A 25376-nucleotide genomic window follows, 5' to 3' on the forward strand; every position below is an offset into this window, starting at 1 on the left:
GAAAATGGCACAATCCCTATTCCTACTGTACTCATTCTAAATAAAGGAGACAACACAGCTATAGATGGAAGTTTCTGAGGTAGCTATCAGACAAATGGTAAGGACCAACAGTCTTCAGATTTGGTCTAATGGAAATGCCTTTCCCCCCTTTTAGTTGGATGCTGACCCCCTCTCTCTTTCCTTTTGGGAAGTAGTGGTATAATACTGTAGAATTCCTGAATTGGGAGGAATACTGAGGTGTGCATTAGGATTTTCCTGTTGCACCTTAGAGATGGATACTTATCTCCAGGATCTCTGTTCAGGAACCTGCCTTCTGTGGCTAGTTGTGGCTGCCCATCTGTGGAATCTTTAGCATCCTGGAAGTGATGGTTTTTGAACCCTGATGTCTGAAAGAGGGAGCTTTCTACCACGTAGGCAGGCGGTCTTTTATCCATCACCCTACCTCTCGTGCAATATTGTGTGTTCTGGACTATTGCCATTAAGTAGTTCAGTCTCTTGTTATCTTTTCTCTCTGTGTGACAACAAATAACGTTCCCATCACTTTATTGTTTTGGTTCCTTCATCTCAACCCCCCTATTTCTGTTTCCTGGAGTATGAAGATCCAGGTGGAAATCAGAATAATTCAAAGGAAAGGTGTGGTGACATAAGCATGAGACTACCTTCAGACTGGAAGAGTATTGGGCTAGATCTCGAAGGCTTCCAGCAACTCCATGGTTTTGTGAAGACTGCATCATAGCTATTATCCTCTCCCCACCCAGTAAAAGTGCTACCTCTTCAGCTATTGCATGCTCATTGAGGCTGCTGATGTGGCAGAAAAGACAAACAGAGCTGCTCCACTCTTAAGAAGAAATAATCTTTCAGCCTAGCTCTACTTGGAGTGGACAGGAGCAATGGGGATATAGAGTGGAACCTGGGGAAGGTTCTCAGCAGCTTCCCATTCCCATCTCCTCACACATTCTTCCTCCCTACTGTGAAGCCAAGAAGAGTGTGGGAGGGCTCAGAGCTAGGTTACAGCTGTGCTGCCTACACAGTTAATCACATCACCATCACACACTCTCTAAGGCTTTCTTATATTGTACACTGAGTCCTTTCCCTTGCACACTGGTGAGCTGATCAGCAATTCAGTCCAACTTGACAATTATTTATTTTTACTTTATTTTAATGTTTAGTTTAATTATTTTTTAAAATTACATTTAAACAATTTTAACACTCTTTTCTAAAAATGCGAGCTCAAAATTTTCTTCCTCCTTTGCTTTTCCTTCCCCCTCTTTGAGAAAGCAAGAAGTTTGATGATTATACATGTGCAGAAATGCAAAGCATTTTCACACTAGCCATGTTGCAAAAGAAAAAACAAACTCCCCAAAACTCTAAGAATAAGTCTTTTTTTTTTTTAAGTATGGCTTGATCTGCATTCAGACACCATTGGTTATTTCTCTGGAGAAGGATAACATTTTTCATAAGTCCTAAAGAATTATCATATATCATAAGCTGAGAATAGCTAAGTTATTTACAGCTGATCATTATAAAATATTTCTGTTACTATGTATGATGTTCTCCTTGTTCTGCTTAGTTCACTTTGCATCAATTCATGTAAGTCTTCCCATGTTTTTCTGAAAGCTTCTTGATTATCATTTCTTATAACAGTAGTATTCCATTGCAATCATATATCATATTTGTTTTAATTTGCATTTCTCAAATCAATAGAGAATTTTTTCATATGAAAATACATAGCTTGATTTCTTCTTATGAAAACTGCCTTTATAGCCTTTAATATCAATTAAGCAATGACTTATAATCTTATTTAATTCAACTCAGTCTTTATATATTTGAAAAATTAGGTTTTTATCAGAGAAATGCCTCTAGTTTTCCTGCTTTCCTTCTAATCTTGGCTGCATTGATTTTGTTTGTGTAAAATCTTTTTAATTTATGTAATCGAAATTATTCATTTTACATCTCATAATGCTCTTTATCTCTTGTTTGGTCCTAAATTCTTTCATTACCCATAGATCTAATAGGTAAATGATTACATGGTCCACTAATTTGGTTATGATATCACCCTATATGTCTAAATAATGTGCCTATGGTGACCTTGATATAAAGTATGGGATGTTGATCTATGTTTAGTTTTCACTAAACTGATTTTCAATTTTCCCAGCAAGTTTTATCAAATAGTGATTTCTTATCCTCAAATACTGAATCTTTGAGTATGTCCAACACTACTTTACTCTGGTCATTTGAGAAGTATTATCCAGTATGTACTATGCTGGATACTATGCACAAAAAAAGTTTCATTGTCAAATTATATAGTTGGAAGATCATTGTGATGGAGAAAAACCTAATCCTACATTCCTTGTTTTGTTATTTAACAGAACAACAGAGTAACAAAGCTTAGACAACTAATTACTTAGACAATTCACTACTCCGGACCTCAGCTTCCTCATCTATAAAAAATGAGGATATTGGATTAAAAGATTTCTGAGATCCTTTTTAGTTCTAAATCTTATCATCTAGTCAGAGCCTCTCTTCTTTTAAGAAACACAGGAAATAGTCTATGCTCTCATAAAGCTTATATTTTATAGAGGAAGATAAGAATATCATCCTTGTGTTAGATCCTTGCTGACACGAAAGGTCCAGCCACATTGGGGACCTCTTAGTTTTCCAGCTTATTTGTCCTCATCAAGATAGAACCTATGAACTCTATTAATCTTACATTCCCCAAAGAATAGCCCCAAGCTCTCCCCCAAAGCACTTGGTGTTGCAAAGCTTCAAAATAGAACTCTTAATTTATTGGGTTAAGGACACAATTGATTCAATATCCCAGTTTATCAAGTCAAGAGATCTCTCCTTTTCCAACAGTCTCATTCCTCAGGGGATCTATACTGTCAGTGCCCTCATGACTTATTAATAAAAGTATGCAGAAGCCAGTTTTTGAGAGCTCATTGTTAAATTTTCAATGTGAGCATTTACACCTCTGGAATCACTACAAATCAAGGCTTGATTTATTGTTTTGTTGATTGTCTAGCCTTAGGAAAGCATTAATAATGCAAATTAAATTTAAAAGTGTGTATGTATGTATTTCCCCCCATAGAGCTAGATTGTTAAACATTTATCAGCACACCCCTGTTTTGCTCTATCAACTTTGCCTGAAGTCATCAGGAATGCTTTTGAAAACCCAGGGAATCAATCATCACATTGGATGGTGACTAGAGAATCCTCCTCCTCCTCCTCACTGGCATTTATATAATGCTCTAAGGTTCACAAAGTGCTTTTACATCCATTATCTCCCTTAAGTCTCACAACATCCTTGCTTGTGGTCCTTGTCCGAGTTGTAACCCAGAAAGAAGGGAGGTCCAGAACTTTGTGGTTCTGTCGTGTGTGAAGTTGCTCATTTCCTAGCAGATTGCCTCTAATTTCTCTATTCTTAGATGATGCTGTTGGGGTTCCCTGGCTAGGCTGTGTTCAGCTCTATTTTGCTGCACCCCATTCTTTGACTCTTCTAGTAGTTGGTACTGGTTTCTCTCCAGTTATGGTCCTGGAGCAGCCAGTCACAGGCCAGGTTTGCTTGGAGGTGTCAGCATACCTGCCTGGCCCACACTCGGTGCTTCTGATGGCTACAATCTCTTCAGGATTAACTGTTGCCATTTTATTCCAGCATTTTGCTTTTTTCCCAACTCTTTACCAAAAGACATAATTTGGCCAATTTTTTTTTCTTGGACTGTTCAAAGCCTGTCTGTCTCCTTTTTCTGAGTTGATTTATGGTGGGTCCCTAAGTGTTTACTGCTTCCTTCCAGCATTTGCTTGGATCATGTCCCCTCAACTCATGTCATCCCTTCCAGACTTTTTGAGACTTCAGAGAAACCCTCCTACTCTCTTGCCACTTTTCTCATTATATTCTCTCTTTCTCTAGTTAAGCAGGTTTGGGCTATGTAAATAGCAGAAGCTATAGGTACAATACAATATGCTTGCTCCTAGGAGAAAACTAAAAGAAATCCACAGGGAATCACGACAAAACTACCCATTATAGGTCAGTTGTCTCTTTTAGCTCAGAATACCTTTAGAGAGTTTGGGCAAAAAAAGCATCCTCGGGCCAGATTTCACCTGGAGACTTCTATTAGGAACATTATTTTCAAATCATGAAAAGCCCTTTTTGTCTAGTGTTGCAGTGTGTCCCTCACTGCCCCCCTCCTGCCACATATACAATATAGTTAATTAATCTTGTAATAAGTTTCTCAGGACCCAGCTTAATGTCTTTCCTTCAAAGCACAGCACAATGGCATGGCATGGGGACAATATGACTTTGTTCCAACCTCAAAGGGTGCGGAAAGTCACAGTTCCAGCAGCATCTTGGTACAGGTAGATATTACCTTGAAATAATAAAAACCTTTAAAGCAAACATAGTAGTGGTCAGGAGGCTGGGACCAAGTAGTAGGTGTTTCAGCTTTGGCTCTCAGGCAAAGATCTGCAAATGCATGACCTTAGATCCTATGCCCCCTAAAAACAGCATGGCCCAGAAGACTGGGAAACTTTCACACTATGGGCTGCTTAGTCTCTTAGCTATTTCCCCCAAGCTTTGTCCCTCATCTTCCCAGCAATTTTCCTATGGATACCATCAGTTTTCTCTCTATGCTTCCTTTGGCAACAAAATCAAAGCCTGAAACTTTGATTTAAACATATTTTCCTATTCAAGTTTTGTGACCTTTTTTGTGAAAATTGGTAAAAATGCCCGGCTTATTGTAGACACTTAAATGCTCCTTGAATGAAGAATGGATTAATGAATGAACATAGGATGTCAGAACTCTTAACATAAAGGGCTTCCTAAGGGAAAGGAATAAATATATAATCTCTACTATATTCCAGGCACTATGTTACGTTCTGCTTAAAACACAACACACAATAACACCATGAGATAGATTCATTATTATCTCCATTTTATAGTTGAGAAAATGGAGGCAAGCAGATATTAAGTTAATTGTCCAAGGTCACATACTTAGGAAGTGTCTGAGCCTGGATTTGAATTCACATTTTCCTGACTCCAGGTTGAGGGCTCTCTTTATCCATTTCCTGCAGCAGCCTCTACCAATCACAGCCACCTAGAAAAATAGATTTCTTCAGAAATGAATGAGTTCCAGAAGCTGGATGATCATTTCTTAGGGTCACTACAGAAGGGATTTCTATTTTGAAATGTCATCGTTGATGTCTTCTGAGATCCCTTCCATCTCAGAAATTCTGTGATGCTAGTAAGGAAATTTGATGCATTGGGGAAAATACTAAATAGGGAATTAGAACACCTGGGACCTTCTTCTTGTTGTGTGGTTTATCATTTTCTGAGAAGACAAGTAATTCTTCCACAGGTGATGTCATGACTTGTTTGTGAATTGGATTTAAATGAGATGGAGTTGTACAAGTTGTCAGCCTCCCTCTCTCTTCCAAAGTCCTTGAAGTTCAGAGTTGGGTGACAGGTAGACAACAAAGGTGGATGAGCATCCTTGAAAAGGGCTTGGCAGTACTTCTTCTGCAGTTCTAACTGGGTATCAAATTGGATAAGTCACTTCTATTCTCTTAGTGTCAAATTCTTTAATTATAAAGCAATGGTTTGGATTTGATAATTGGTCACTGGAGTTCCTCCTAACTCTGTGAGTCTCTGAGCTGGATCCTGTAACTTCTGTTTTGGATAACTGCCTTCAGATTGACAGCAGTGACTTTGCTTTTAATGAGTTCAGAAGAACCAAAAAACAGACTCGTTTCTTTTTTTTGTTACATAAATATGATTTATTATTATTATTATTATCATGATCCATAGTGAATATGGAAGATAATGATAATATTCATTCAGTATGAATTTAATAGTAGACCTAGAATGAAAATGCTACACGTTTAAATATCTTTGCTTTGCTTAGATTTTTTTTTGGCAAGGCAATTGGGTTTAAGTGACTTTCCTGGAATCACATAGATAATAAGTGTCTGAGGCTGAATTTGAACTCCTGACTTCAAGATTAGCGTTCTATCCACTGTGCCATCTAGCTATCCCGACTTTACTTAGATTTTTTTAAAAAAATGTTTTATGGAAGATTTTTGTTTTCACATTACAATCATTTCTAGACCACTTTCTGTTCCTCTTCTCCCCATCACATTAGAATCTTTCTTTGTAATAAAGAAAAATAATTAAACAAAAAATCCAATATAGTGACTTCAACTAACAATGAGCAGATTAATTTCTACTGTCCTTGATCACAAAAGCATAGTCCACTGTGCTAAATTGGAGATAAAGTCCCACTTATTTACTCTCAGGTAAAATAAACAAAGAATCTTCCCTCATTCCTTTGCCCTTGCCTCCATCAAGTGATGGAGGTCACTGTTTCCTGAGGGGATAACATCCCCTAGGATGATTTCATGGTTCTAGGTCTTTGTTGCTTGCAGCTAAAGTGAGTGTGTAGGGCTGATGTTGCTGGCTGCTTTCATCACTGAGGTTCTATGAAAATACCAGAGGAAAACATTGTGTTACATGGAGACTGAATGAAATTGTCAGCTCCTGATGGACCATTCTATGGATTATTTGTGTATATATTCTAAATGATCAGCTGTCTTCTTCCTGCATCATCCCCCCTGCCCCAGTTTTCCATTTATCTTAGACCATTGGTACCATTACTATTAATTGCATACAACTTCATTTCTTTATTAACAAATGAAGGCAAAAAATTTACTCTATAAATTGTCACTTAGACAGATAAATATTAACCTCCTGTGGTGTGACAAGCTCCTTCTTGGGGAGGACCCAAAAGAAGGAGGAATCACATTTTTGCCATGGAGAATCAAGGGCAACAAGACTGATTTATATGAAACAACTTGGAGAATACTTAAGACAATTTATAATCAGTCCTGAACCTGTCAGTCCCTCAGCTTTTGTCCTGTATTTCTTCTCCCTTTTATAACCAAAAGGTCACCTCTAGTTATTGCTTTATTTTCTTCCTTTCCTGCTTACTTCTCAGCCTCTTGTAATCTGGCTTTTAACACTGTCACTGGACTAAAACTGCTCTCATCAAGTTAACCAGTAATCTATGAACTGTTGTTAAAACAGAGACTTCTTAGCAATATCACTATGAGAACTTGGAGAGATAAGAGGAGACAGATTCATATATTAGAAATACTTAGAGTAGTTCTCGTTCTCATGGTAAAGAATTAGAAATTAAGGATATATTAATTAGGGATAATTAAACAGATAATGATATATAAAGTGATATTGTCATAAGAAATGACCAAAAAGAAGGTATTAGAGAAACCTGGGAAGAAATATGTGAAATGCACATTAAGCATATTGTTGTTCATGGTGAAATTCATATGGTTGATATCCACCGAACTTTGGGTGTTTCTAAAACCTTACTCTAAATTTCTAGATGGAAAATGTTTAAATTTCATATATCTCTGCATAAGTATTGGTTTTAATTTTATTCATTACACAGATATTTCAGTGGATGCAATTTTCAATGAACCTTCCTTTTATAGCTTAAAAAGAGAAAAATGTGAAGTGAGTAAAAACAAGAGAATCATTTATACCTTTGCTAAATGGGCTGAATGGCCATCAAAAGACTGATGATGAAGCATGTTGTTGTTTTTTTTTTTTTTTATTATGGGAGAAGAAAGGAAGAAGAGGGAAATTGGAGGGAGAAAAAAGAAAGAAGAGAAAAAAAGAAAAGAAAGAGAATCATTGAAACGTGTTTTTAAAATGCCCCAAAGAGAACAGAAGGAAAACCAGAAGGAATCACAGACATGCAGAATAGCTTTGAAAGACTGAATTCATTATATCTTTTAAAAGGGAAACAATATATAATTGAGATTTAAACGTTCATGAGCAATCTCTCTGTTCTACTGTATCTGTGGAACTGTTTATTTTAGTTGATGTTTGTGAAGTGTAGAACTTTTAAAATAGAAAGAAAAAGCACCAACTACTAGCCTTTTCTTATTCCTCATTCTAATTAATGTCTTTTTACCTTTGGATATTGATCTCTGCTTTCTTCTAAATTCTTTTTTCTTTTCTGCTGCTCATTTCTCTTCTGCTTCTCTTTCTACCTATTTGGAAATTCAATGTCAGCCTCCTGGGTAGAGTGATCATCTCCCTGCAGATCCTTCTCCATATGGATGACTTTCCCCAATCATTCTTCCATCATCACTTACCACTGGAATGTTCCATTTTTCATCTCATTATGTCATTGTATTTTTCCTAAAACTTACCTCTATTCCAGAATTTCCTAGTTCTATTGAGGGTACTCACCTTTTGGTTACTTCAGTTTCATCGTTGACTTTTCTTTTCCTTTTACCATTTATATAAAGTCAACAGAATTAGGAAATTTTAGAGGAGTGATAGATTTTGAGGAAACTATAATGAGTTCTATTTTGTACACCTTAATTCTGAGATACCTATAGAATAGCTGAGTTATATCACCCAGCAGTTTAGGAGAGAAAATAGGGCAATATCTCTCTATCTCTCTCTCTCTCTCTCTCTCTCTCTCTCTCTCTCTCTCTCTCTCTCTCTCTTTCTCTCTTTAGTTCATTTAGTTTATGGTGGTTGTTCTTTTTAATTTCACTATTATAATCACTATGCATGTTGCTTTCTTAGCTTGATTTACAGTATTCTTCATTAGTTCATGTCTTTTTGTTTTCTTTATAGTTCTTATTTCTTACAGCAAAATAATATTCCATTATATTCGTGTCCTACAATTTGTTCGTGTCCTAACAAATTGTTAATCAATGGATTTTAGTTTCAATTGTTTGCTATTACAAAGGTGATGTTTTAAATATTTTGGCATATATAGGGACTTTCTACTTCCCTATGTGGAGATATATCATATTGTATATATGGAGACTTTCTTCTTATTGTATATCTAATAGTAGAATCTCTATATCAGAGGATTTGGATATCGTTATATCTTTTTTTTAATCTATACTTCATATAGATGCCAAATTGATGTTATATTATCATCTACTAGTATACTAGTATACGCTATTATATTTTATCAACAGATTTGCTAAAAATCTATCTAAACTGTAACCTTGATTTAGAAGTCAATTAGTCACTTTGGCATTAACTGGCCAAGTTGGCCCTTTGTGAAGTCACCCATTCCCTTTGGAGAATCCAGTAACTGTCTTTTCAATGATATGGTCTAGAATTTTCTCAGAATTTGAAGTCAAAGTGATAGGCCTATAGATTTCAGACTATTCCTTTTATTGAAAACTAGGGTAACATTTACCCTTCTTCAACCTTGTGGCATTCCTCCTGTTTCCTTTGAGCTTGTAGTCACAGCTTATGGTAAGCTTGTTTGTTGTTTTTTGCTGTTTAGTGGGGAAATACTACCCTTAACCTTTTTCAACATTTCTATAATTATATTGTAAGTTGTTAGGATTACCAGGTGAGAACTCAATTCAAGAACATTATAGTAAGTGACTTTGTTTTGTGCTGCCCTTTTTCTCCATTGGGCTGCTCTACTTGGTAAATAGATTGTGTTTGCTGGTGAGGTGATTTCTGAATTCTTTAGGACTTTACAGTGGCTACTTTCCCAAAGTTAAACTTCTCTAAAAGTGGCAATAATCAGTGTTTCCCCATTTCTTAGTAAGCTGATTATTTAAATAGTTCCCACTAGAGTTGATATTGCAGTATCTTCTCCTTTTTTGCTTCTGAATTTGGTATTGATTTATACCTTTGTCCTATCTAATTAATGGATTGATTTTACTTAGACAAGTGATTTCAGAATGATTCCTATATCAATAACCAGTTGTTTTCTATTTACATAGAATAGCTTTCATTTTTTTAGAATGTTCAGTAGCAATCATATCCAGTATATCCCAAGTCTTTTCTGATGCCTTTTATTTTTTACTTAAATACAGACATGCACATATTAATAATCTACATGTTATGGAAACATACCTTCAGCCAATTCATTAATTAAAATGCAGGAAGTACATCAGTCCTATGTTTCCATTTCCCTTCCCTGTAACTTTCTGCACCAAAGTGTCCTTCTGTGACCACCAATCCTTTTGGTGTGTTGCTTTCCTTATGAAAATAGAAGCTGCTTGAGTCAAATTCTGCACCTAGCAATGCTATTTCATCCCCTCCTTTCTTTGATCATTGTGGAATAGAATAGTGTTAATGGCATGTTACTCTCGCCACAAATACATGATCATTAGTTCTAGCACTGGAAAGGACCTTAGAGGGTAGCTAGTTTAATTTCTTCATTTTATAGATGAAGAAATTGAGGTTAGAACAACGAATTGTTGTTCGGTTGTTTCAATCATGTCCCAATTCTTTATGACCCCATTTGGAGTTTTCATGGCAAAGATATTAAAGTAGTTTGCTATTTCCTTCTCCAATTCATTTTACAGATGAGGAAACTGAGGCAGGCAGAGGTTATGTAACTTGCCCAGAGGCACACAGCTGCTAAGCCAGATTTGAATTCAGAATATATGACTTTACACCCACCATCCCTTTTCAGCCCATTCTTGCCCGAGCATCCTGTCTGATTCTAATCCATGCCCTCCCACACAACTTCTACCTATTAGGTAGGTGACTGTTCTCTCAATTTTGGAGATTCCTTGGATATGAGGAAGCCTCAAATGGTCTACCTGCTGCTATTTCTTGTTCATGCTGCCTCCTCACTAGCCCTGACTCCTTTTTGGCCCTTCGTTCCTTGGGTGATATGTGATACACACTTATTCAGCTCAGGTGGCCACGGGAGTCCTTCAGTCTACTTACACCCCCCATTCTTCTTTCCATTGCCCTTTGACTAACCTGTAATTTGGATTCTTCAGGAGTCAGGTTGGTCTGTGATTCACAGCCTTGGTGACATCAGAAAAACAAGAGTCTAAAATAATTTGGGATTTTGAGTTGGCGACTTGGGATCATTGAAAGCCTTGCATAGCTCCCCAGATGCCTTCCCTTTCCCCTATTTATTTCTTGGCCCTGTTCCTCATCCATCTGTATCAGCTGTTCTAAAGGGTTCTAATGAACGGTAATTGCAGCAAGAAAACTTGCATAGACAGAGAATTTTATCCCTGTGTCCTAATTATGGGGAGAGAGGTAATGTGATGCAGTGGTTAGGTCTTAGGAAAAAAGGGTATTCTTAGATCACTATTCTTTGGGTATTCTACTGAACTCACTATATCACTTCCTCTTATGGTATAAAGGGTGAAATGAATGACACTGGAGGTCAATTCCCAAGGCAACTATCTAAGACTATAAATGAGTTTGTAATTAGGAAGTTCCACACAGGAATTTCCCATTCCTGTGTAATCACAGGTAAGAAATAAATTATTGGGAAGGCCCATTTGACTCAAAGCTTTGATTCATCAGTGGAACCATTCAACGTGAGTTGGCGATCTCAGAACAAAGCACAGGAATGGTTGAATAATGGGGTAAATCTCATTGGCAAATTAGTAATAATTTATTTATATAGTGATTTACCATTTGTAAGCTGTTTAGTATGTGTTTCCTCATTTGATCATCACAGTAACCTTGTTATTATTCCTGTTTTGTAGGTAAGGAAAAACTGATTCTGACAGAAGTTACATTATTTAGCCCAGGTTCATGCAACAAGTGACTTAAGGCAGAATTCTAATTCAGAATTTCATGGCTTAAGTTCAGCCCTCTAACTGCTAGCCCCCCCTTTCTAGAGCCCAGCATCTTATATCCTATAGGGTTAAAGTCCTGTAGGCTTCTTTCCACTCACAAAAGCTTTTCGCTAGAGAAATTTGTACATGACTCTGGATATATAGGTATATAAATCAAGTGTTTACTGATAACAAATTATAATTTCACGATCCTTACATTCAGTTACGAGACCCCATTTGGGTTCATGATCCACTGGTTAAGAAAATGGCTTTCTAGAGCACAGAATTGCTGAGGAGACCCAGGAGACCTCTTAAATTTCGCTAAGAAAAGAGATTTAGGAATATGGATGTGTGGATGCAATATGTGATCTAGGATTGACTTCTAGATCCCAATAGAAGTTTAAAGATTCAGCCTCTACTTAAGACAAGTATACAGGTCTGGTCTTATTATTGACTATTGATCCCTGATAATTTGACAAACTCATGGCTGCCTCTAGATTTCTCAGCCCTACCTAGATTTGCACAGGCTAGCTGATGTCTATAGAGGAATTTGATTCTCCTAAGAATTTGAAAAATAACTCTTTTCTTCTGGACCATTGCCCAGGATGCTAGTCAGAGGGAAATGCCATAGCCACAACATGGTGAAAAAGGAGACCTACCCACCAGACATGGAAGAGGTAGAATTCCTCAGTAGGATAAGTATAAACACCAGTTCCCTGGACTGACCTCCCACAGGAGCAGAGCTATGCAAATCGCTTCTTAGCGTCGAAATTCTTCATCATTTTTAAATGTCATGTAACCCTTTGAAAGTCTGGCAAAGATGGCAACTCTTTTCCCAGAATCATGATTTTAAATGCATAAAATACATAGCATTATAAAGAAAAATAATTAAATTGAAATAATTATCAGAATGTTGAAACAAGAACAACAACAACAAAAAATTAAGTTCGAAGACCTCAGAGTGAGAACTTCTTACTTAGGAGATGGTGGGGGGTGTGTGTGAAAAAGGCAGGGGAAAAGTATTTTATTGAAAACTCTTGCTGTAAACAGAAAGTTGTAATAAAATTTTTTAAAAAAATCTTTAGCCCAAAGCTTTTTCATGCTCAGAACCATTTCAAAAATCTTCATTTTGTATTTTAAAAATCCTACATTTTGTATCAATGTGTGACATTTCAAATGAAAACACACACATCCTGTTACCACAACTTCTCTAAGAAATCTTTCATCCTGGCAGTTCCTGAAATTTCAGCTCCTTCATTAGGCAGGTAAAGCAGTAGCTCAATCCCATTCTCTCTTTTGATGATGTGAGATTGAAATAAATTTCTTTTTTCATTTCAGGGACTTGATTTGTTGATATGAATCATTCCCCCCCCCCCCCCCCCAAGGCTGGGGTTAAATGACTTGCCCAGGGTCACACAGCTAGGAAGTGTTAAATGTCTGAGATCAGATTTGAACTCAGGTCCTCCTGAATTCAAGGATGGTGCTTTAGCCACTGCGCCACCTAGCTGCCCGATATAAATCATTTTTAGTTAATTATGTCACATTCATATATTTTTTTAGTGTCTGTGGAATTGGGAATGACAATGAGTTTGGTAAAAAGAGGGGAATAGGTTCTCTGGGTCCCAGCTTCTTTAACTGTGAGTGACAACCCTATATGGATCTCTTAATTAAAAGTGGGAATTACAAAATTATGATTTATTATCAGTAAATGTTTGGTTTGTATACCTATTTTACCTATCCTTATACCTGGGGTCACATAAAAACTTCTTGGGAGAAAATGGGTCACAAGTGGAAAAAATTTAAGAATCCTTGGTCTAGATAAGCAGAAAGCCCTTGTTAGAAATAATATCCTCTTACCCACAGTTCTAAACTTGTAAACAGCAATCTTTATGTTGTCAGTCACCACAAAAAAGGAGGTTGATTTCTGTACAATGTATAATTTATTTTACTTGTGGAAATTCCTTTTACAAATCAGTGTTGCTACCGTGCATTTATTCTTCAGAGAATGGAGAGAATTCAGAACTCAAGAGTTCTGCTTTCATCATTGTGGTCCTTCAAAATTACATGGGAAATTAGAACATGGAAAAGTAGATGAATGCATTCTTGGCACAAGATTGGGATCTCTTTGCATCTGCAGCAACCTGGTTTTGCTACTAGATAGATGGTTCATATACAAGTGGGCTTGGCTATTTGGACATATTCTAAGCAGAAGTTGCTGAATGAACAGGTCAAGTTGGCAGGAAGGTGGCTCTTAAAGAGCTTCAAAGCAGTGGATTAGTGAAATAGAAAGCTATGAAAAGTAAAAATGGTCTCTGTCTCTAGGAGGGATGATCTAGTCTTATTGGGGAAATGCTAGGTACTTTAGTGTTTTTCTCAGAGAGGCAGTCACATGTAGTGGATCGTGTCCTGGAGACTAGGGCAAGCAGAAAAAAGCCCCTTAACCTCTCAAAGCTCTCTGATACCGGGCTATTCTCCAAAATCCTAAACTATATCTTTTTTTTTTTTTTTTTTAAGAAAATACCCTAAGTTATAGGTGAGTTGCCAATTTGCAGCATTGGAGAGAATTTCCAATCTGGAGTTTTGTACCCAGATGAAGTCACAGGTCTGGACCAACAGTGGAATATTTCAGTAGTAGCATTGGTCTGGGAGAGAGAAGATGGATGTCATAGCCTTTTTTTTTTTTTTGTGCCATTTGGAGTGATTCAATTTCCTTTCCAGGACTTTGGTTTCCTTCTCTGTAGCTTGAGTGGCTGTTCCTGGTGTGTCAGAATTAATACCCCTTGGGAGATGGCATAGAGTGTGGAGAAATGCAGGATGACCAAAAGGAGGGCTGGATTCTTGTTCCAGCTCTGTTGGCCATTAGCTAAGCAATCTGACCTATCTGGGCCATGGTTTTCTCATCTAAAAAATGGGGCAGTTGTACTCCCAAGGTATCTTCCAGATCTAAAGTTCTGTTATTCTATTACTCTAAGATTCCTGTGTTTTGATTTTTAAAAATCAGTAATGAAGAGGCTGGGGAAGAAAGTTATCCATTTACTTCTGAATATCCTCATATGGGCTCCAGAATTTATAAGCACCGAACTAGTGCTGTGGTAAAGTTCAATTCTGAACTAGGAAACAGTATCTTTATTGAGTCAGTCACAACAGAAAAGGAGGTTGATTTTTGTATACTATGTAGCATATCTGATTTGCAGAAATTCACTTTACAAGTCAGTGTTGCGGTCATGCATTTATTCCTTAGAGCACAAAACCTGTAGAGCTATTTAATAACTCTACTATGCGAACCAAGTCACACCCAAGCTGAGTTTGCTTGAGGGAGTTGTTGATAAATGAGAATAATGAATTTTGGATGAGCGGAAAAGGCACAGCTTGATGAGATGGGAGTGAGTTTAGATTCATAAAATCTGATGTGGAGCTTGAGAATTTATTGGTGGGTGAGCAGGCTCTTCCCAATCCTTCCCCATTAGTTGGGGAGTCAATAAAAATTCACAGCTTGAGGGAGTCATTGGCTAGATGGATTAGGGGCAAGTTTGCTGTCCTGTCTTACCTTCTAAGGGGCATTCAACCTCAGAGATTTAAGATCTTCTGATTTCTGAATCTAGTTCCTTCTCTCTTTAGCTGCCTTCATGCCATTTGAGGAAACCAAAGCTCAAAGGTCTTGTCATGTTCATTGTCATTTGGTCATTCATCACTCCTTGGACCATAGCGTAGCAGACCCTTCTGGTCTCTACTGTCTCCCAAAGTCTGCCCCAGTCCAGTTCACTTGCAGGTCCCGGTACCATCTTCCTTATTTTTATGGATCTCTTCGAGAACGAACAACAAACAATAATTCCAATAAGGGTTGGACGCCCTCTGACAATGAGGGGCCCATCTTCTGTATTTCAGCATTTGCATACTGTCCTGGGATTTTCTTGGCGTAATTACTGGTTTATCATTTCCTTCTCCAATGGGTTACTTTTTTTTGTCAGAACTTTCCACTATGACCTGAGTGCAAGGTAAGCCCTGCACAAGCTTAGCTCATGGTTTCAACAAAACAAAGATCCAGGAAGATGGACATGTTCATACATTGTTTTATTACTTTTCACTAATTGCTTCACAGTATAAATTTTGCTTCCCTAACTAGAATGCAAGATTCTGGGCCAGAGACACTTGTCCTTGTACCCTCTTTTCTCCTTCCACCTTGGCTCCAAGCACTGGACCAGGAAAACAATTGGAATTCAGTAAATATTTGCAGGTTAAATAGAGACTTGGATAGATAAAATGTTAAATCATGGACTCAATATGAAAACTCTATTTTCCTATAGCCAGAGATCTGGTGTTAAACATTTAACAATTGATTTACTTTAAAAAAAAAAGTATACATGAAATATTGAATTTACTCTGCATTTTTATTTTGTTCATCACATTTTTAAGTTTAGACAATTAACAAAACAATAACTCAAGCCTTGATCTATGGTGTTTCCTGATTCCTGAGGTGGAATTTTTTTTTAATTTAACAATCAGTTCTCCTTAGCCTTAGAGCTGTCTTCTGTACCCTCCTGAACCTGACTCTTCATTCTCTATTTCATTAGCTGGTGCATGACAGTAAAGCTCATGATTATTAATCTAACTTACTTGCAAGTTAAGACATCATCCTGGTCTAGAATGATGGATAAACAGCAACATCTATGTGTGTGTGTTTTGGTGGCTTATTCCTGGAGAATTTTAAAAATTTAATTTAATTAAAATTTATTTTTAAATAATTGATTATATTGATAAAATTGTAATTTAACTATAGTTTTAAATTTTAATTGTTTCATTCTATATAGGCTTTCCCCTTTATGCTATTGGAACGATCTTTCCCTTTTTAAAAATTCCAACAAACTCAATGTCCATTCATTTGAGTATCAGCCGCAAACTGAAGAAATCATACACTATTGCTACAAGAAATAAGTAAATGAATGGATGAACAGACATCATGCTAGTTGAAAAGAAATAATTTTTAGATTATCTGCTGTTGGAGATAATCTATGGCTTTGCATTTAAATAATTTTTAGATTATCTGCTGTTGGAGATAATCTATGGCTTTGCATTTATTCTCTATTCTTTCTCAGTTAGAATAGATACTTCAAAATCAGTTGTATTCTTTTGGGGAAAGACTTTCTTTCCATTTTTCTCCTCTAGAAAGAGAAACTAATACCTCTGAATGTTTTCCATATGTCCAAAACAGAACTTAATAGTCCCCCCTCACAAATTTATCCCTTTTCCAAACTTCTCACTTTGTTTTCAGGGCCCCATTATCTTTCTAGCCATCTCAATGTGCAACTTTGGAATTTTTTCCTTCTCCCTCACCACCCATATGCAGTTAGTTGCTAAGCATTATTGATCTTACCTCTGGTATCTTTTGTCTTCCCTCTGCTCATATAGCTATGAGCAGAGGGAATTCATTCACTTTTACTTGGACTTAACAGGTTTTGATATGGACTGTTGTTTGCTTGTCTCTCCCTGTTTTTACCCTTCCTCCACACAGAGTCCAGGATAATTTTTCTGAAGTACAAGGCTGACTTTGTCACTCCCTTGCTCAGGAAGCTGGAGCAGTTTCCATTTACCTCTAGAATAAAATAAATTTCATTTATCTCAGCATGTGAGGCCTTTTAGAATCTGGCTCCAAGCAAGTTTTCCAGATTTACTGCATATCATTCTCCTTCTATGAATTCTATGTTCCAGACACACCAACTTATTTGCTGTTCCTTAAGCTTGGCATTCCATCTGCCACCTGTCCTTGTGCCCAGGATGTGCCCTCAAGCCTGGAATGCACTCAATCTTTACCTCTTCTTCTTAGAATCCTTTGTGTTTTTTTTTCAAGGTCTAATCCAAGCTTCTTCCTAAGGGAAGACTTTTCTGATCCCTCCCTCCAAATATAAATGCACTTTTCTCATCCCTTCAAATGATCAGTTGGATATTTCTCTGTGTATTATCTGTATAATCACCTCTTCCCTCTCCCCAAAATCTTAAGTTCCCTGCTTTCTTTTTTTATGTCACTAGTGCCTAGAACAGTGTACGCAATTAATTGGGGCACCAGAGGGAAGAGTGGTTTGGAAGCTCTCTTGTCTGCTTAGATACCGTTCAGCACCCCCAAGTCTCAGTGTAGCCAGTAGGAATGGATTGGATTTTCACATCATGGAACAAGCCCCCCTTGCAGTCCCCACGGGGTTCTGTGCAGATGTTGCCCATAATCACTTACTGCCCAGGCTCCCAGCCCCCACTGATGGCACCCTGGTGATGAGGAGCAGCCCTGAGTTATAGCTCCCCAGCCCTCTGTACTCCCAGCTGTGCATCTAGGCAATTAGCCTCATAGTCTGCTTTCTCAAATAGATCAGAACATTTCTGCCATCTCCACACAACATGAAACCAAATATTTAAAGTCCCGGAGACAGACGATGAAAGAGGGATGATGTGACTAAGAGCACATTAGTCGAGAACAGCACATGTGCCGTTTTCTCTCCAAATGCAGTGGGATGATTAAAACCCTATCTTTAATTTCATCTCTTGTGTTTGAAGGGTTTGGGCATGGAAGGAATGGCATCTGTAGTGTTTCCATTGGAGATAGAATAGACCCTCCACAAGCTTTCAGCATTAAAAAGAGGTAGCAAGGAGTTCAAGGTGGGTCATGGGCCAAAGAAAGGAGATTCAGAGATTAGCATCTTCTGACCATTGTGGGGAACTCAGGTATGTAACTGCCAGATGCTGATTGTGCAGAACTTGCTTCACCGACTTACCTGTCTCCTTCAGAGGCAAGGACTGGCAAGTGCACCTGCTCACACTCCAGAATTTGTTGTGAGGGTCCCCCATCCTCACAGAGGTTCCTAACTCTCCAGGAGGCAGGGAAAGGACATGATTCATTCACCACCACCGCCAAAATCTCCAAGAATTAGCCTATATGTGGTTAGATTGGGCAAGCTTCAGGATATTTTGTTATCCTGTCTCCAAACAACTCTTGAAACCACTTGTCGCAATAGTCCCCATCCTTCAATCTAGTTCCCAAAGGATGTTATCCACTCAAAGACCCTCGTTTCTTAAGAGGCAGCCTTAGAAGATATTCCTGGAAGTATAGATTTTGAATATCTAACATTGTTATTTTATAGTTTAGGAAAAAAGTGGTTTGCCAGTGGTCATCCATTTTTCAGATAAGAGAGTTGTCTCCAGGGGAGACATAAAAAAGCTTCAGACTTGGTATCCTCATAGAATTTACACAGAACTTGGGGAGACAAGCTTTGTATGCATGAAAAGACAATCGGAAAGATAATTTGTTTTAACATGAAGTATAATCACTAAGCAGAGAGGAGATCAGCAATAGGAGACATTGCTGTGGCCTGGAAGGGTGACTTGACTGAGCCTGGAAAGGAGATTATTAGAAAGCAGGTAGAGTAGGAAGGTTATGTTTGGATAGAATAGCATGCAGCTAGGAAGGAGCATGATCTGTGTGGGGAACAATGGGAAGACGTCTCCAAATGACCTTGAGAGTCTGATTAAGAGACATGAAAACCCACAGGAAGAAGCAGAATGTTAACTTTCCCTCATTTCTGTGTCCTAGGTCATGAAAACCTATCACATGTATCACGCAGAGAGCCTCAGTGCTGAGAGCAAGTTAAAAGAGGCGGAAAAGCAAGAGGAGAAGCAGTTCAACAAATCCGGGGACCTTGGGATGAATCTGCTCCGCCATGAGGACCGGCCACAGCGCAGGAGTTCTGTCAAGAAGATGGAGAAGATGAAGGAGAAGGCAGGTGTTGGGGGATTGCTTCAGAGGGAGGGCTGGGGGCTCGCCCAGAAGGGGATACTCCTTGTCAGTCTCAGTTTCCTCATCTATAAGATTAGCTGGAGAAGGAAATGGCAAACCATTGAAATGTCTTTTTCAAGAAAATCTCATACGGGTCACAAAGAGTCAGATGTGATTGAAAAATAACTGAACCAGGTGGGATTAACAAGCGTAAGGAACTCTGCTTGGTCCTGGGAATACAAAGGTGGGAAAAATTCCTCTTCTCAAGGAACTTACAGTCTTTCAGGAGAGGGAACATGTAAGCATGTGTAGAACATGCACAGAATAAATACACGGTAATTTTGGGCGGGGCATACGGGGAGGGTTGGGGGATCAGGGAGGGCAGTCCAAAGGCCATTTTAACCAGACTGTGGAGTACAGATAGGGGCACAGTGTATAATATGGCTAGAAGGGTCAGTTGGAATCAGAGATGGGGGTCACGGAGGAAATTCTTGGGAAACTCTAAAGTGTTATTTAAACTTGAGCTACTGTGATTATTCCTTGTGGAGACTAAGTAACACACATGGTACAATTAAAATTTAACAAGGCCTTAATGACTTAATAATGCAACCAGAAGCAAGTGGAGGGAAATTATGAGAAAGAAGTACAAGGAGGCAGAGCTCACTGGAGTTATATAAGGCAGGTAGCATCCTGAGACCAAAGGAACAATGGCTTGGGAATTTGGCAGAGCCATTAACTAGGGTATGGTAACTGGGGCTTTTCCCCAGGGCAGTGAAATTTAATGATGACCTTAGCAGTTCTTCAGCAGTATAGAAACAACCAGTCTTTCTTCCTAGCTAGCAAGAATAATTAGGTAAGAGTTCCACGACCAGGTGGCATAAGGAGAACTATAGTTATACTTCCCCAAGCCAGCACTCTCATTCCCCTGCCCAGTTTGACAGTCTCTCGGGCAGTAGCTGAAGGTGCATTTTATACTACTTTCCTCAGTTGCCAAAAAATAAAGTAAAATAAAATTTGATACATAGTATATTACATCATATCTCCTATATTATATTCTATACTAACAGAATTAATAAAAATAGGATAATTAATAGAATATAATGTGTGTTAATTTTAGTTATATCTCTAAAATAAGGAGACCAGGTAAGCATAGGCAAGTCATTTTTCTCAGCCTCTATCTTCTCCTTTGTTAAATGGGGATAGTAATGCTTACACAGTCTGCTGTTAGGATTGTTTGGAGGAATGTTCTTTAAAAACCATAAAAATATCTCATATATTGGAGAGAGTGCTCTCTGGCCTGGCAGTCAGGAGACAGGACCTACGGATAGACCTAGTTTTGCTGCAGATTAGCTGCGTGAGCTTGGGCAAATCACTTAGAATGTGTGAACTTCAAGATGATCCCCAGGGTTTACCCAGGCTCTAGAGACTGATACCGAGAGCCTCCCATGAGTCAGTAATACAGCAAGTACGCAGCAGTACAACACTCATAGCTGATAGAACAAAATGGATTCCTCGAGAAGCTTCCCCAACTCTTAAATCTGGCGGCCCCGTTCTAGGATTTACAAATCTAGAGTAAGATGCAGAAATTGCATGGGGAAGAAAAAGATGTCAGAGAAGTTCAGAGGTGATTAAAATGTTTGAAGATTCCTCCTAGGGAAAGATTAAAGGAATTAAAGAAATTGAAAGAATTAAAGGAGTTAAGGGAATAAAACTTGATTTGGATTGTAGTCGGAAGAACACATTTCTGTTGTCCTTTTAGGGACAGTACTTGAGATTTGAGAGGGTCCCACATCTCCTCTCCACCTGGGCTGGTCTAGCATAAAGCCAGGCCTGGAAGTATCTGCCATTGTGCCATTGAGCAGGCCACAGGCTAACTGGTCACCTGTGTCTCATCTCTGTCCCCCTCAGAGGCAGGCCAAGTACTCAGAAAATAAGCTGAAGTGCACCAAGGCCCGCAACGACTACCTGCTGAACCTAGCAGCCACCAATGCAGCCATCAGCAAATATTACATCCACGACGTCTCCGATCTGATCGATGTAAGTCCCCCTTCCTTGGCGCCAAGCGAGGGGCACAAGTGGCCAGTTAAGTAGACCTCCTCGGCCTTTTACTGAGATCTCCTGAGAGAACAAAGAGCCGGGATATTTGGGAGGAGCTCGTTGGAAGGGATTTGTCTTTGGCACATGTTCCAGTGAGGGAGGGGCCTGGGAATTTGGGTCCAAGGTTTGGATGTGAATGATAGGATAAGGAAGTAAAATTATCATCGGTATTTATGGTACGCCATGGGGACCATGTTGTTTATATTTATATGTATATGTTCATATACATAGTTCACGTACACATAGACTTACTTTTTTGTTTTGCACATATACTTTCATACACCCACTGGAACAGAATGGCAGAGTGGATGGAGCACTGACCTTGAAGCTAGAAAAACGTGGGTTCAAGCTCTCCCTCTCAGATGTACTGGCTGTATGACTGGGCCATGGACTGTCCCATGTTCTAGGCAACTCTAAACAATGTGAATTGCCAAGAAGGTGGCTCCCTATATTGATCAGTGGAGTTTCCTCATTGGGAAGCTCTCTGCCAATGAAATCACAGTTCTGAGCCCACTTTTAGGTGCAAGAACTAGACTACCATGCCAGGTACCTGGTGAACAGTGAGAGAATTGTATATAATCTATCAAAATGCTAATTTTGCATGATTGCAAGTAAGCCACTAAGAAATTAGAGAAGGGAGAGTTCACTGTAAATGGGCCTCTAGGAAGGCTATATGGGGAAAGGGGCTTGAGCTGGGTGTGAAAGGACAGGAACATCCTGTTTGGAAGCTGGTTTCAAGCAGAAACAATTTCTTTTGTACTCGCTCCCCACTGAGCTGGTTATTAGTTTATGGATGCATTAGATCCTCAGTAAATGTACTTTGACAGACTGATCTTACTTGTGGGGCCCTTCTATATTCCCAGATAAAATGGAGAAGTCTGGATTCTGGGTTCCAGGTCACTTGGGATTGAATTGGCTTTGCCCTTGTGGAAAGAAGCTAAATCTTATTGTCCAGAATATGAGGAAGGTCCCTGACAAATATATATCTTTGTTTTTTGTTTTTAGGAGATCCTGACTAGATCCTCTCCTTTTCTCCACTTTAAGCCTTTCCCTTCTTGCAGAGAAAAAGGAAACGTTAGTTCAATGGAGCATTGTCCCTTTTAAATACCCTCAAGTTCCCTAAGAAAGCAAGCTTGGAACTAGCCTTTGCAGTTGAGGCAGGCTTCCAAAATTCATTGGAGCCTTTGGATAGGAAAGTCTTTTCTGGTGGAGATCTCCTGGTGCTTATTTATCATCTTGTAAATGAAAACCTGACTGTTCTACTTTTGACTCCTTTCTATCCTTAAGTGTTGTGATCTGGGCTTTCACACCAGCCTGGCCCGAACCTTCAGGACCTACCTCTCTGCTGAATATAACCTGGAGACCTCTCGCCACGAGGGACTGGATGTCATAGAGAACGCAGTGGACAACCTTGATGCGAGGAGTGACAAGCACACGGTCATGGACATGTGCAACCAGGTCTTCTGCCCGCCTCTCAAGTTTGAATTCCAGCCCCACATGGGGGATGAGGTAAGACCCCTGCCCTGAAGTTCCTCAAGTCACTGCCATCTATCATCACTATCTGGGGGCACATGCCTGGGACTTCTCTGTATTCTCTCAGTTGGTGATTTCTTCCATCCATCTGAGGGACCAGCAGGTTGGAGGAATAGAATCACAGAATAGAAGAATTTTAGAATTAGAAAGGATCTCTGCAGTCACACTAGCAGAACATGACGAACAAATTCTTAGACCTCAACTTGGGGGATCTACCCTTCACTCTCTTGGTCTCATATTTCTTTGTTGTTGTATAAGGGAGTCATGACTCTCATCTAGCTCAAAATCTATGTTCCCATGATCTTTCCACATTGACTTTGGCTATAGACTTGACCTAGTCAATAAAATACATCATAAGATGTGGAGTTAGAAGGAACCTTAGAAGTCTAAGAAGTCTTTTCCAGAAGAGGATACTGAGGGCCAGAGAAACTTGCTGACTTTGCTGTGATCACACAAGCAATGAGTAGCAGATCCAGGATTCTGACCCAGCTCTCCTGGCTCCAGATTAGAACTCTTTCTGTTGCATTGTGATGTAAATCACATCAGTAAAGGGATTGATGTAAGGGAGGGGTGGTAGAAAAGGCACTTTTCCCACTTGCTACAAGTTTAGGGGGTGGTGATTATCATGACAAAATTCCTTCCCAGCTAGTTGATTCCTTGAAGAATTTCCAGAGGGAATGAGAACTGCTGCTGTTTCCCCTCCCTGTCACCTTTGCCATGACTTCCCTTGGACATTATGAATCCAGCCTTTGAAGTTTGATTCTTACTGGTAGGATAGGACTCAAGGCTGGGCCCCCTTTTCAGAATCAGGGGATGTAGATTGCTTCTACACAATAAATTGCAAGCCATTGAAAACAAAATTATCTTAATTAATGAGATGCTTTTCTGAGAAATAAAGTGACCGGCATGTTGGGCCTTTGAAGCTTGTCTCTTGTTGTCAGACAGGAAACCTGTTCCCAAGGAAAAGCGGGGATGTTATCAGAGTTTAGAACAGTCTGTTCAGAAAACCCTGGAACACTGGAGCCAGGCTCTGCCCCAGAATCAGTGTGATATCGAGGAAACATCACTGAAGGCAGCATATCTGGTTTCTAGCATCAGTATCATAGAGAGGTCAAGTGAGAACGAGAATGTCTGAGGAGAGTGGTGGTGGGGCAGGAGAAAATGGAATCTGGAGTGGGGACTTAAAGTCTTTGATATTTCACCTAGTGGCTGTGTGATTTTGAGTGGATTTTTCCCCTCAACCCTCTGGTGTAAAAAGGTGTAAAAAGGGAGAATGAACTGAGTTATGGTGAAAAGTAGGTCAGATTATATGAATTTGGAGAAGAAAGGGACACTGGCGGTCATTAAATTTCCCCAATTGTAAAAAGGGACAATAAACTTAATTATGGTAAAGAATAGGTCAGATTATATGAATTTAGTGCTGAAAGGGACACTGGAGGTCACTAAAGTCCTCTTAATTGTAAAAAAGGGAGAATAAACTGAGTTATGGTGAAGAGTAGGTCAGATTATATGAATTTGGAGAAGAAAGGGACACTGGAGGTCATTAAATTTCCCCAATTGCAAAAAGGGAGAATAAACAACTGAGTTATGGTAAAGAGTAGGTCAGATTATATGAATTTGGAGCAGAAAGGGACACTGGAGGTCATTAAAGTCTCCCACCCTCATTTTATAGATAAAGAAACTGAGAAGTGAAACAAGTCCCATAAGCCTCACCATGGAACCCAGATCCTCCTAACTCCCAATCCACTGTGCCACAGGTCAGATGAATACAAACTGCCACTATTCCATATCATGGACCTACTTTCTTTCCAGTTGCTACCAAAGCTGATGGTGGCCAACACCTTCAATCAATTAAGAAAAAAACATTTATTAAACACTTTTTGACCTGGATATTCAGAAGAAGACCTCCATAAAGTTTCCCAAATAAGCCATAAGATTCTAAAGAAAACATGTAATTACTACAAAGTAGATGATCATACAATACTGCCCCCTCCCTTTATTTTTTACAGAGAGAATAATGAGAAAATGACTTGGCCAAGCTCACACAGGTAGATTTGGGATACAGTTGTCTCTGCCCTCACTCAGTCCAGGATACTTTCATCTACAACAAGGGTTAAGAATCTAGGATTCTGTGAATTTAAAAAAAAATGTATAATACATATGCATATATATTGACATAATTTATTTCCTTTATGGTCCTACGGATTTTATTTTATTTCTTTAAAAATATGATGCTGAAAAAGGCTTTACCAAGCTGCCAAAGGCATTTATGAAACACATAGAAGGTTACATGCCCTTGCTTTCTGCTGTAGTGCCTTCTGAGGCCGTCAACAATTGGTTCTGTGACCTTGGGTAAAAATATTCCAGGCCTCCGTTCTGTCATCAATGAGGTTTT

At 38.9% G+C, this 25376-nt stretch overlaps 1 protein-coding gene across 5 annotated transcripts in view; it reads left to right on the top strand.

Annotated features, from left to right (window-relative positions):
• SRGAP3 (SLIT-ROBO Rho GTPase activating protein 3) overlaps positions 1–25376 on the top strand; it is a 268997-nt gene that overhangs the window by 168350 nt on the left and 75271 nt on the right. For all 5 annotated transcript variants that reach the window (XR_012484986.1, XM_074284020.1, XM_074284023.1 and 2 more), the window contains exons 5-7: positions 19169–19354; positions 21260–21388; positions 22736–22957. Coding sequence is in view for 4 of the 5 variants with exons in the window: in XM_074284020.1 (XP_074140121.1) it covers positions 19169–19354; positions 21260–21388; positions 22736–22957 (537 nt within the window). In the remaining variant the exon portion in view is untranslated. The remainder of the gene's footprint in view (positions 1–19168; positions 19355–21259; positions 21389–22735; positions 22958–25376) is intronic.

This window comes from Sminthopsis crassicaudata, chromosome 1 (genome assembly GCF_048593235.1).
Source record: "Sminthopsis crassicaudata isolate SCR6 chromosome 1, ASM4859323v1, whole genome shotgun sequence".
Lineage (NCBI taxonomy): Eukaryota > Metazoa > Chordata > Mammalia > Dasyuromorphia > Dasyuridae > Sminthopsis > Sminthopsis crassicaudata.